The 14,344-nt window shown below is 39.2% G+C and overlaps 1 protein-coding gene across 5 annotated transcripts in view; it reads right to left on the bottom strand.

The window, feature by feature from the left end:
* Positions 1-10,407: 10,407 nt before the first annotated feature.
* Gmps (guanosine monophosphate synthase) overlaps positions 10,408-14,344 on the bottom strand; it is a 47,721-nt gene continuing 43,784 nt past the window's right edge. For all 5 annotated transcript variants that reach the window (XM_087619470.1, XM_087619469.1, XM_087619468.1 and 2 more), the window contains 3 exon segments: positions 12,815-12,945; positions 11,564-11,736; positions 10,408-10,528 (listed from right to left, as the gene is read on the bottom strand). In XM_087619470.1, coding sequence (XP_087475596.1) covers positions 10,427-10,528; positions 11,564-11,736; positions 12,815-12,945 — 406 coding nt within the window. In that variant the 3' untranslated portion in view covers positions 10,408-10,426.

Raw genomic sequence — 14,344 nt, 5'->3', positions numbered from 1 at the left:
AGTCAGAATGGCTAAGATCAAAAACTCAGGTGACTGCAGATGCTGGTGAGGATGGGGAGAAAGAGAAACACTCCTCCATTGTTGGTGGGATTTCAAGCTGGGACAACCACTCTAGAAATTAGTCTGGTAGTTCCCCCAGAAAATTGGACATAGTACTACCTGTGGACCCAGCTATACCACTCATGGGTATCTGTTCAAAAGATTCTCCAAGACATAACAAGGTCACATGCTCCACTACATCCATAACAGCCTTATTTATAATAGTTAGAAGCTGGAAAGGACACATATATCCTTCAACAGAGGAATGGATACAGAAAATGTGGTACATTTACACAATGGAATACTATTCAGCTATTAAAAACAATGACTTCTTGAAATTCTTAGGCAAATGGATGAATCAAAAAAATATCATCTTGAGTGTGGTAACCCAACCGCAAAAGAACACACATGATTTGCACTCACTGATAAGTAGGTATTAGCCCAAAAGCTTGGAATATTCAAGATACAATCTACAGACCATATGAAGCTCAAGAAGAAGGAAGACCAAAGTGTGGATGCTTCAGTGCTTAGAAGCGGGATAAAATACTCACAGGAGGAAATATGCAGACACAGTGTGGAGCAGAGACTGATGGAAAAGCCATCCAGAGACTGCCAAACCTGAGGATCCATCTCATATATAGTCACCAAACACAGACACTATTGTGAATGCCAAGAGGTACATGCTGACAGGAGCCTGATACAGCTGTCTCCTGAGAAGCTCTGTCAGAGCCTGACAAATACAGAGGCAGATGCTTGCAGCCAATCATGAACTAAGAATGGGGTGCCCAATGGGGAAATAGAGAAAGAACTGAAGGAGGTGAAGGGGTTTACAACCCCAGAGGAAGAACAACAATATCCATCAACCAGACACTCCAGAACTCCCAGGGACTAAACCACCAGCCAAAGAGTACACATGGAGAAATCCATGGCTCCAGCCGCATATGTAGCAGAGGATGGCCTTATTGGACATCAATGGGAGGAGAGGTCCTTGGTCCTGTGTAGGCTCAATGCCCCAGTATAGGGGAATGCCAGGGTGGTGAGGCAGGAGGGACTGGGTGGGTTGAGTAGGGGAGCATCCTCATAGAAGCTGGGGGAGGAGGATGGGATAGGAGATTTCTGGAGGGGAGACGGGGAGAGGGGATAACATTTGAAATGTAAAGAAAATATCCAATAAAAAAAGCAAAAAAAAAAAAAAGTGGGGTATAGAGCTAAGCAGAGAATGCTCAACAGGAATCTCTAATGGCTGAGAAACACTTAAAGAAATGTTGAATGTCTTTAGTCATCAGAAAAATGCAAATCAAAACAACTCTGATTCTACCTCACACTGATCAGAATGTCTAAGAACAAAAGCTCAACAGATAGCACATGTTATCAAGCTAGGGGAACATCCCTACATTGCTGCTGGGAGTGCAAGCTTGTACAACCACTCTGGAAATCAATTTGGTGGTTTCTCAGAAAGTTGAGAATAGTTCTAAACCTCAATACCCAGCTATACCACTCCTGGGCATACACTCAAAAGATTCTTTACCATCCCACAAAGACACTTGCTCAACTATGTTCATCACAGCTTTATTCATAATAGCCAGAAACTGGACACAACCTAGATGTTCTTCAACTGAAGAGTGGACAGAGAAAATGTGGTTCATTTACACATGGAAATGCTACTCAGCTGTTAAAAACTATGACTTCATGAAATTGGCAGGCCAGATGGATGGAACTAGAAAATATCCTGAGTGAGGTAACCCAGATCCAAAAGGCCATCCATGGTTTTTATGCACTGATTCAGCTAAGTGGATAATAGTCATAAAGTGTAGGATAATCTGAGCTACAATCTTCAGACCCAAAGAAACCAAATAACAAGGAGGACTCAAGGAAGGATGGTTGAAATCTTTCTTAGAAGGGAAAATAAAATAGATATTGGAGGTAGATAAAGAGAGGTAACTGGGTAGGAGAGGGGATGAGGAAGGGAACAGCGAGGGAATCAGGTGAAAGGAGAACAGGAGAAAGAGAATGACTATCAGCAAATCTCTAGGATGTGCCAGTGACCTGGGATGGGTAGAGAGGGCCTCCCAGGGTGTCTATGGGGGCAACTCTGGCTAAGACTCCTATATGGATACTGAAGTGGCCACTTCCTATAACCTCCTAGGGGAGGGCTAAGGACAGCAACCCAGCCACAAAACTTTCAACTCAAAATATGTCCTACCTATAAGATGTGCAGAGGCGAAGATGGAACAGAAATGATGGGAATGGCCAACCAATGACTGCCCCAAGTTGACATCCAACCTATGGGTAAGAATCAATCCTTGACACTATTAATAATAATGTTATGTCTATTTCAGACAGAGCCTACCATAACTGTCCTCTGAGAGGCTCCTCGAAGCAGCCCATAGAAACAAATGCAGAGACCCACAGGCAAACATTAGATGAGGTTGGGAAGCCTTGCCCAAATGTTGAGGGAAGGAATGAAGGACCTGAAGAGGACAGGGACTCCAAAGGAAGACCAACGGAATCAACTAACCTGGACCCTAGGGGGCTCCCTGAGAGTGAACCACCAACCAAAGAGCATACAGGGGCTAGAACTAGGCCCCCTGCACAAATATGGCCAATGTGCAGCTTGGTCTTCTTGTGGGTACCCCAACAACTGGAGCAGGAGCTGTCTCTAAATCTGTTGCCTGTGGATTCCATTCCCCTAACTGGGCCTTGGTGGGAGAGGATGTGCTTAGTCCTGCAGTGACTTGATGGGGGAGGGGGGATTCTCCCTTCTCAGAGAAAGGGATGTATGAAGGTGGAACCTGAAAGAGGGGGGGTGCTGATATTAAGATATAAAGTGACTAAATTAATGGAAAAAAGAGTTCTGCATGAGTCGGTGGTGTATGAATTACACGTGGTCCTGAATGAGAAAGGAACCTAGAAGATCTGGCATTTAAACGCTTGGTTTCCAGTTGGTAGCACTGTTTGGCAGAGGTGGAGGTACAGCCTTGCTGGAATACAGCACTGGAAGTGGGCTTAGAGTTTAAGGCTGCACATTTCCTTCACTCTGGGCTCACTGCTTCCATTTGAAGAGGTAGAGCCTTAGCTCTGCCAGCAGGAGGGTCAGTACTTTGCTTCTTTGAGACAGAGTTTCACTAATGTAGCTCTGGACTGCCTGAAATTCACCTCTGCCTCCTGAGTGCTGAGATTAAAGGTGTATACTACCACACTTGGCTCATAGTGGACTCGTGTACCTCAGGAATCGTAAACCCAAATAAGTTCTTTCTTCTCTGTATTGTTTCTGGTCATGGTATTTTAACAGAAAAATGGTATGATAAAATAAAAAACTTGAAAAACTATCTGGAGACTGAAGTGGTTAACTTTGCTTCTGCAAGGGAGTAGACCAGAGAAAAAGGCAGACAGAAATATTGTTTTCAATTAATAATATTGTTTTCATTTATTTCAACTTTTATTTAAAATGTTATTCTAGGCCAGCATGTTGGTGCACGCCTTAAATCCCAACATTCAGGAGACAGAGGCAAGCAGATTTCTGTTAGTTTGAGGCCTGTTTTAAGGACAGCCAGGGCTACACAGAAAAACCTTGTCACACAAAACAACTTTTTCCAATTACTAAGAAAAGAGTTCATTAATTTTAAAAGAGAAGTATAGGGGCGAGTTTGGTGGGATAAATGTTACAGTTTTTAAAAAGTAATACGTATGCTACTTTCTACTGGGCTGGAATGTGAGCAGTTTGCCACTTTAGCTAGTTGTCCACTATGTAACTTTGCATAGCCTGCTCTTAGACACTTGGGTCCCAGCACACTCTCTGCTGCCTCATAACTCTGCTAGGTCCAACTTGAGTATCTGAAATTCTCCCCTGATCTCCAAGGGCACTGCACTCTCATGCACATACATACAGCCACACACAAATACACAGTTTTGAAAACAAAATCTTAAAAGGAGAATATCCATTCTAGAGTCAATTGTCATAGAATATCACCAGTGAATGGTGATTCACCGTCCTGACTTGCTTGATTTCACACACTCACTCTCTCTCTCTCTTTCTCTCTCTCTCTCTCTCTCCCTCCCTCCCTCCCTCTCCCTCTCTCTCTCATACTCTCTCCCTCCCTCCCTTTCTTATATTGCAGTGTCCTAAGCTTTGTATTTAAATTTTTCCAAAATTTTAGAGACGCTTGTGGAGTAAACAGTCCTTAAATGTATGTGTGCCATCTGTATATGGGCTTTTTGGTACTTTCCCAATAAGATGCTATAAAAATTAGTTCAATTTATTACGTCTTCACCATTATAATCAAATAAATAGAAGCTGCATTAGAAAGAATCACAAGTTGGAAATGTCTTGCACTTAGCTAAATACTTTTATTCCACAAATTAGAGTAAATGCCAAACACTGCAATGAAATTAGACAAAGATACCTTGACAAAGGTCTCCTGTGTATTCTATTTTACATAGCCACATGAATGGGAATTTTTAAATGGTTTTCACTAACATGGTTTAAAAGAAAAATTAGTCTATTTGGCAGTGATATAATGTCTAAAAGAACAGCAATGCAGGTACAATATTCTAATTAAAGACAAAGTTAGGATTTAACTTAATAGCAAGGTTAGATAAGGATCTCTAAATTCTTTTCTTAGGATCTAACCTACATAAAGTCTTGTAATATACATCACAAATAACTTTTAAAATGAACAATAACAAAACTTGTCCATGTTAAACATGGTATTTTTTTAAAGTGGAGAATGACAGTTTTGATTTATGAACTCTCCAGACTTAAACTCAGAAAAACTTCTCAAAAACAAAGTTGAATTTGTTTTCTGGGTTAGCAGAAGGCTATACCAGGTCACAGGTTTGAACCACTAACAAGGCAGAGTACCCTGGCTGTCAGCAGTGTGTCTGCCCATGGTTTCCTTTAATTCTCTCTGACAGGAGATGACTTTACTCCATTCGTAACACACCTATAAAGAAATATGAACCCAGTGCTCATGATGTAGCTGTGGACAAATGCTTGCACATCAGTCACTGGGTTTGACTTGCAGCACTATAAAATACATTAAATTAGTAAACCCTGCATTTTGAGAAGCTGGATATTTAGAAAAAATTAATATTCAGAACATTTGTGGCTAATTTTAAAAGCACACGTGCTTTTAATACTTTTGGTTGGCCATTTAACTACAGAACAACCCAAAGACTTGTGTCCACTGTTAACACTGGACATGATGTCAACATATTCCTACACACCTAAGCTTACTGTCCAGAACTCTTGATATATATGTATATTGATAAATATATATATCCAAACATTGATAATATATGCAATGTTTTGACAATATAAACATGTCAGGTCCTTTGGTTCTTGCTTTCTTTTTTCATAAACACCAAGACTTAATGACAAATTATGAAATCATCATTTCTTCCTTTCAGAAATTTACTGAAGACAGAAGGGATTTTAGTCATTTCACATTAATTTAGCAAAGCAATTTTATAGTCAATATTATTGCAACATAAAATACATGGCAGTCACTAACAATTACACAGCAATTCACAAAAACTACACTATTCATTTCAATTAACAAGTAGCACTTTATAAAAAATATTTTCAGAGGATGTTTACATTCACTTTTTGTAAATCAACTCATATTTGTGTTTCTGAATGTAACACAAAAGGAAGGAAGGAAATAACCAATCTCTTTTGTGTATTTACTAACTCTAAATATTAAACTCCAAAGCTGCCACAAGGTTCACAGAAAACAAAGACCTTAATAGGAAAATTACAATGGTGCCATTAAATGATTAGTCGGAAGGTGCCTCTATTTCTAATAGCTAATAACCAAATGGCACAGGTCCTAAAGTTTTGGGGTTTGTTTGTTTGTTTCCAGCTATGTAGGGATAGCTCAGCCTTAGCTCATGACCTGAGCAATCTCAGAATTGCAGGTGGCTATAACACAGGGGTAGATTTCTTCTAAGAAAAACTAAAGAGTAGGAAGAAAGAGGGTGAATAAGTCCATGGGGTATACAGATCTCAACATGGATAACCATGTCAGTTGCCCTTCAGATTCCCTACACAGACTGGTATGTCTACCTTCTATGGAACATAGACGCAAGCAGATCCAAGTCAGTACCCAGGGTCTAAACTTAGCTAATGAGGACCTCAGCAAGACTCTCATCTACATTCTTAACCTGTTTGACTCTAACAAGAGACCAGTTATGTCCCTTAATAATTTTTTCTTTCTGAGAAACTTGTAACTGTGTGTTAGTGTGTGTGCATGCTACACACACACACACACACACACACACACACACACACACACACACACACCCCAATTTGGTCAAATTTGAGTTTTTAAATCCTCAGATGACAGCAACCATGGTTGGGATCCAATTAAAAAGGTGAACAGTTCCATGAGATGCTGACTCTTCTGTATACAGTGTGCCTACTGTTGAAAGGTGGCATCTTGATATTCTGGGGACTCATTATGGGCTGTTAAAATGTTCACATACTACAACTGGATCCAGGTTCAATTCCCAATGATGGCCCAACAAAACTGTAGATACAGATGCAGCAAAAGCCATTACTGCCGTGCAAGCTTCGTGTCGTAAAAGATAGTTTTCCTCTGCCATCTGGTACAGCTACTTCAATCAAGACAAGAGGGAATTCTCCAGTCGAAAATATTTAACCTGTACTCAGTTAAACCTTGGGTTAATTAAAGAAGTATCCATCACTGAGGCAATATTAGTGAAGGCTTGCCATCTAACATCACTCTAAAGAGTCTCGGAGAGTGGAGTGAGGATCATGCAGAAGAGCAGTGAAAGCATGGTCAGAACACAGGGAGTGAGAATGTTGGTATCATTTCTCAAAGGCAATGGGGTCCCCAGAATTCCTGTTAAGAGATGATACTGTGATAGTGGATCTATTCCTGATTAGTTGTATGCAGAACTTCAACAGAGAATTAGAAAGCCTGAATGCACTCCTGCTCTGCCAACAGTTAACAATTACAAATACTTATCTGTTGTCAAAGCAGCAACATATCCTAGCAGCTCTTCCAAAAACACATAGTAAAGAGACAGTCTACAAACACTGCAAGTGAGCATTTTCAAGAATCTGAGATGACCAAATCTTGATGGTATGTTCTTCAGCTGGTGGCAACAGATCAATGTTTATATAAACACTATCCTGCTAATGCTTTTTCTTGCTTATAACTAAGAATGCATCTAGGCATGTGGCCCAATTGGTAAGTGCTTGCCAAGCACACACACATGGTTCTGGGTTCAATTACCAGTAACATAAACTGAGCACAGGACTGAGGTGGTGTAGGCAAGGGTGAGAAGACTCAAGGCCATCCTCAAATACATGATGAATTTGAGGATGAGCCAAATAAATCCTGTTTCAAAGAGACAAATGTAACTATTCAGCATTGGATTGGTGTTGGAACTTCATAAGATGAGGCAACAAGATTAAACTGACCTTTCCAGGTCCATGCTTCCTTAACAGCAAGGCAAAACAGTAGGATGAACAGTGTTGTCTATTTTACCTGAATACCCTCATTCTCTATACAGAATAGAATTCAGTTATTCTCCAAAATTGGCCATCAGAAGCTAAGTCCCCACACAGCAATGAAATCAATATTATGATTTATGGTTGCATGTAGCTACTATATGATGAAGAGAAAACAAAAAAATAAATAAAACAGTATAATCCCATCACTGAGATACATCTAAAAGCTTGTCCTCAAAATTTATGTCAGGGGGCGGAGAGATGACTTAGCAGATAAGAGCCACTGACTGCTTTTCCGGAGGTCCTGAATTCAATTCCTACCACCAACCACATGGTGGCTCCCAACCATCTGTAATGGGATCTGATTCCCTCTTCTGTGTGTCTGAAGACAGTGACAGTGTACTCATGTAAGTAAAATAAATTACTCTTAAAACTAAAAAAAAAAAAAAAAAAAAAAAAAAAAAAAAGGTAAAATAAAAACTTAGGTTGTTATATCCCATGGACAGACCATCACTGATAGGTCCAATAAGATAGGACTAGGATTTATTGATTTGACTTTTAAATTTTTCTGGTCTGCCAATTTGGGAATAAATCACATTTTCACAGATCTCTCTTACTCTAATAGTTATGAAGAAATAAAACACAATTATGCAGACAAGTATCCAAGTAACTAATAGTGTAAGCCAAAACTGCCCAGTATATCAAGTGATAAATGTTACTAAGCACGAAGTCCAAGCAAAAAGTAAACAGCTTGCAAGGCCATATGCTTTTAGGGCTGGAATACACTTAATGGAAGGATGGCTTCCTCTAAGAAAAACTGGAGGGTGGTTCTTAAAGTCACTGGCACATTTCCAAGTTGAGCTTGTTTGTCTCCTTGACTGTAACTATTTTCAATGGCCCACATGGACTACTATGACATCAAGTAAGCTATACAGTACAAGGCAAAATGACCACATAGGAAAATAGACAGTAAACCTGAAAATCCTCTTAGTCTCACCAAGTTTCTATATCATGTGCAGATATGTTCTAGAGAAATTCTTTTCAGCATTAAAGATTACATAAAGACATCTAAGAGAAAACGTAAGAAAAACAGTAAGCACATTTTAACTCTTTCTGAATATTATATATACCATCAACGTCCAGAATGCAAAAGTCACAAATAAGCAGCACTTCCAAAAGATCACCTGACCAGCTATACACAGACCATGGCAGTAACCAACTTCAGGGTAAGAACATCTTATATCCTTCCTGATTCTTGCTGTTTATACCAGATATGCTTGCTAGAACAAAGTTTTTAATGTAATCAAACATGCACTGATTCCTTGGTAAACATTCTGTATTTGGCAGCTCCCACTCAGAAATAACACAACCCTCAATCTGCCTAAGTCTATCACATCTTCCTTTTACAAAGAACTTTCTCGCTGGGACAATGAACACTTAACCTTTTGTAGAAGACAAATACTGTTTCCAGTGTGTATGTCTGCTGTTAAGAGATCCTTCCCCCTTGGTTGAGCAGCAGTTTCTGGCTATCCTCTAGACTATCCAAAAAGATGACTTCTGCTATATGTCATTTTGTTTTCATTTAACACTGAATCCTAAATAGAAATTGGTGCTTGAGTAATAGAAAAGATCTTCGACAACAGACTGCAACCTGGGGTAAAAGCAAGTGAGAAAAACATGGTAATATTTCTTAGAAGACCTTAACTTTGTACTGCCTACTTTCTCAGGCTTGTGTGTCATAAAGAACCCATGAGAACTACTGGCAATGGCATCAATGGCATTCAAGTGGTCATGAACCCTCTCCAGAAGTTGGCAGAAAAGATGCTGGCAAATATGCTGCACCCATCAAGACTTCTGTCTACAGACCCAGAGAGTCCGTCTACAGCTCTTTCCTAAGGAACAGAAACATTTCCTCTCCCAAAAGAAAAGGAACATGTTCTCATCTCTTAACCTTTTCCGAGACAGCCTCTTTTGGGAAGAGTATGGAAGTGGCCTTGGGGACAAATTAAGAAGTCTTTCTGCACAGCTGTAGGAACTGGTGACACAAGGCTGGACAGATGAAGCTCTTGGCCTATATTAACAAGATGACGGTGAAAAACACGTCTATAAGAACGCATCTATAAGAAACACGGTCAGTTCCTTTTTACTCATGGCTGTGACATCATCAAACTCTAAGTGCTTCCATATTAAATTCCTGGTGTGCTACATCTTTGAGGCATCTTATATTTTACTTTCCTTGTATCATGCCAAAAAAAAAAAAATTGTCAAGACAATTTTCTTATACCTTTGTATGGTATGAATAGGTTTTCCTCACTTGTTTAAGAAAAAATAAAAATTTAAAAAAAATTCAGATTCTTCAAAAGTCACACACAGTAAGTCATGCTGGTAATTTAAGGATTTAAGGGTGTTTTGTTTCTAACAGTTTCTAGATGTGGGCAAGCAGACAGAAGCTAGTCATCCATCATCATATACAGGTATCAAGAATCTATGGTCCTGCCAAGGCTGGACTCCCCCAGTGAAGGGGTTATGTCGGTGGAGGGGGATGAGGGGGCGGGGAGGGGGGGCAGCGGCACACCCTTATAGAAGAAGGGGAGGGGGATGGGATAAGAGAATAACATTTGAAATGTAAATTAAAAATATCCAAAAAAATAAAAAAGAATCCATACATAAGAGTGAGGCAAAAGCAAGAATAACCTGTCTGCATTTGGGCAATGGTGCCTTGATTATTTACCCAGACGATTCCTTCCTTTTTAATCATCCTCAGCTCCACACTAAGCCATGGATAGCTGCTATGAGACCTGGAATATGAAGGAGCTGCTTCAGTAACATTTTTCACAGTACTGCATGTCATTAACAAGTGGTTTCTAATGAGCGTCAATTGCACACAGTTCTTCAACAACACATTTATTACTCCCACTCAGTGGTTCCCGGGGGCTTTGACGTTAGGTCATACATAATTCTAGAAATTCCAGGAATCTTCTTTATCTCAGTGACCATCTTTAGCACCACCTGTTTACCAAAACAAAGATTACAAGAAAAAATGAGAATACACCACATGTTCAATAATCCTAAAAGGCTTATGCTTGCACCTTAAAACTAAAACATGAGAAGGTTCTGATTAAACTGAGATTATTTCTCTCCATAGATTCAGCGACTTCGAGTCAATACTCCCCAAAGTGTTTGACAATATTATAGCATCAAAACAAATCACTTTATGTGTTAATACAATACTTTGTGAATTATCTATGGCTTAAACATCAAACTCCAGCACTACCAAATTATTACAGGAAGCACTCTAATAATAACCTTTGTCAAAGACAGTTTGAGCACCTGACTGTCTTGAAGATCTGACAAACTTGGCCATAAGAAACAGATGCTAAACATTTCCCACCCAGGCACCCAGCAGGCCCTGTCACAGCCTCACATTAGTGCAATAATAAAGAGCTGCTCCACTAATCAATGTCCCAGTTCCACTTTTCACCAGTGCAGCATAAATAGCTCCTATGGAATTTCACTTTGGTGAAGGACAAAGAGAATGGTGAAGAATAACAATGGAACTATAGGATTCAATCCCCAGCAAGGTGGGTGGCACATGCCTAGAATCCCAGCACTTGGCAGGGTGATCAGAAGTTCAAGATTATCCTCAGCCAGAGATTCACAGTTTAAGAAACAAAAGACTTCATCTTAAAAAAATAATAATAATTGTAATTATAAATATTATCAAATCCCATTCATATTTCTTAAAAATCCCAACTTTTCTCCACTCCTAGGAATGTGCCCTTTATATGAGAAAACTATAATAAGCAAAAATCAGCAGGGTTAGGTAATACTCTATGTTGTAATCAGAATAAGCAGGTATCTCAACATTGTATTAGATTTAAAGTCCCTTTCACTGTATTAAAAGTGGAAACAAAGAAAAATAAACCTATCTTATAAAGAACCAATCCTAGAAATACAAATTGTCATAGCCTATCTCTGTCACTGTACTGTGCAATAAATGAGGCAGTGACAAACATGTATTTTAGGAAACGTAACATAAATTACCTCTACAGGAATTTCATTGCCAGGTGTTGCAGGTACTCCAGTCATGAAGTCACTAGTAATAAAGGTTCGAATAACCACAGACCTCTGGCATGAAGGCTGCTTCTGAAGTGGATCTCGATCGAAATGTAATGGGGTCAAAATCACTGGCATCTGGCTGATTTTCCCAGCATACCCTAAAGAAAGAACCATGTAGTGCTTAGTATCATCCCAGAATGGAAAAATACTCTAACCTAATTCAATGAAATCCTAGCAAAGAATCTCTAGTTATCCCTCCCTCTTCCCCTTCCTTGCACGCATAAAACACTCATCACACACTGAATTCAAATACTTGTACAGGATTGAAAGTGGATACAGCAGAGTCTTATGCAGATGTGGTAGTTCATATCTGTACTCTCACCTCATGACAGGCTGAGACAGGAAGGTCTCAAAAGTGAGAGCTACCCAGACTATTCACTGAGAGACCTCCATAAAAGAAAGCAAACAATTATTTTGTCCACAGCAATGTTGTAGCAATGAGAGACATAAAAGAAAGGCAATTTCTGTTATTCAGTGTAGTCCCACATTCTACACTGGAAACACTAACTTAGTGATCAACAGTCCACTTTTCCCAGGGGAAAAGGAAATAGGCATAGGTTCCTATAAACCTATGATCAAATGTGCTCTCCGCAAAAAATCAAGCCTTGAGTGCCTTTCTGTTTAAAGACATCTAATTTGACATTTATTTTAGATCCATCAACATTAAAGTTACAATTAATGGAACTACAACTCCTGCCTTGACTTATCTAACACCTGAATCTTCACATGAGGTACACCACAGCTTTCTACTGCTCTAGGGTCTAGCCAGCTCTTCAGCGTTACACTTCTCCCTCTCTTCCCTCTCCCTCTCCCTCTCCCTCTCTCTCTTTCGGGTGATTTTTCAATAGCAAAATCATCAACAACAGAAAACCCTGAAAATGTTGAAAATACAACAGCCAGTGAACAAGAACACTTGCAAACAAGCTCAAAGAAGAAGTGCTGCTGTGGTCCACATCAGCTGCTGTGAAGACAAGCATGGCTATGCACATGTTTTTTGCTACTCAAGTACCTGTGAATAGGCGAAAATTTAAATTAATTGTATTTAAAAAGCAATATTATGGAAACGCCCATAATAAACAGCAAAAGCTACATCCTACTGCTTGAAATGATTAAGGCCAACTTTCTAAAACCCTGTTATCGTTATAATGCTCTATGATAAACAGAAGGTGCACTTACCAGACTCCCGGAGAATGTTATGGGCCTCAAAATCAGCTTGGCGTAAAGTACTGAGCACCCCTGTTGTCAAAAATGTTGGAGTAACATCTGTAGGAGGTTCTTTAACTGGTGGGCCAAAGATATAGACAACTCTAGATGGAAACAGGTCAGAGAAAACATGCTGCTGTGAGAAACTGTATGTGGGACTTTCGATCATCTCAGCACAGTTCAGGGTGGCATGTTCCTATGGATTTGGAATTCTGGCTTTCCCAATTCTCTCCTTATCATTAACACAACTCTTCCAAGTTAAACCTAACAGATGCATTTCAAGTTTCTGTACAAACTAAAGTCAGAAGTCTCAAACAACTCTTGTTGGTTAAGCAAATAATATTCATGAAAAAAACTGGATAGAGACAATCATTCTTTATTTGATAATATATACCACACTAAATATAATATTTAGTGATTCTTTGATAATATAAACCACACCAAACTGTCAAAGTGTTAGCAAAAGGAAACACTTTGAATTCAGGGAATCCTAATTAAATTGGCATAGTCAAGAACAATAAAGACAGATGATACCTCATTTTTAACCACTGTCTGTGACAGGGTAATGATCAGACACACAGGAGAGTTCTGCTTAATTCTCAGACAATTAAGATTTCCCCAGTGGTTACTAAGCATACTGTCATAACTAATGACATAATCTAAATATTAATCTAAACTTTGAGGTAGTATCTTCCATATTTATGATCTGATGAACACTAATAGTTAAGTCCAGCTTTATCTTACAATGAGAAGCAATGATAATATTTATAGAGGTAGGACTACTACTTTGAGAGATTATATTCACTTTACTGCAAGTCAATTTTACTTAAATCTGGACTGTCAAAAAGAAATTTTCTGTAAGCTTTTCATGGTCTGAATTGTAGCCTGATATACAAATTACATTATATACAAATTACATTTAGTTAAGACTAAAAGACATGTGATTATTTTTGTTTTGTAATAAATAGACAGTGGCTGTTATTCATTAGTGGCCTTTTTTATTTATTTATCTTTATGCGTACACTGTGACTGTCTTCAGACACACCAGGAAAGGGTATCAGATTCCATTACAGATGGTTGTTAAGCTACCATGTGGTTGCTGGGAATTGAACTCAAGACCTCTGGAGGAGCAGCCACTGCTCTTCACCTCTGAGCCATCTCTCCAGCCCCATTAGTGGCCTTTTTTAAGATAAGCTACTAAATCTGCATTTTTCTCCCTCCTTAATTCCAGCAGAGACGACTCCTCATCCAAGGATGTACTACTGGGATTCTCAAAATTCTCTATCGGTGTTTACTTTCTCTACCCTGTGTTCTTGTTGGTATTTGTGTAAGAGAATCTGGTGGAAAAGTCTTCCTAAACAGACTATGGAGGTTCAATCTAACCCTTAAACATTGCCCAATTTTAATTTTAATTTGCTTTTTCCAATAACCACCACCACCACAAACATTACTGTTTCAAAGCCATACGCCAGTTCTCTAGGCCAAAGACATACCAGTTTACTA

Source organism: Rattus norvegicus, chromosome 2 (genome assembly GCF_021556685.1).
Source record: "Rattus norvegicus strain SHRSP/BbbUtx chromosome 2, alternate assembly SHRSP_T2T, whole genome shotgun sequence".
In the NCBI taxonomy this organism is placed as follows: Eukaryota; Metazoa; Chordata; class Mammalia; order Rodentia; family Muridae; genus Rattus; species Rattus norvegicus.
This window is presented reverse-complemented; position numbering and strand designations above follow the sequence as displayed.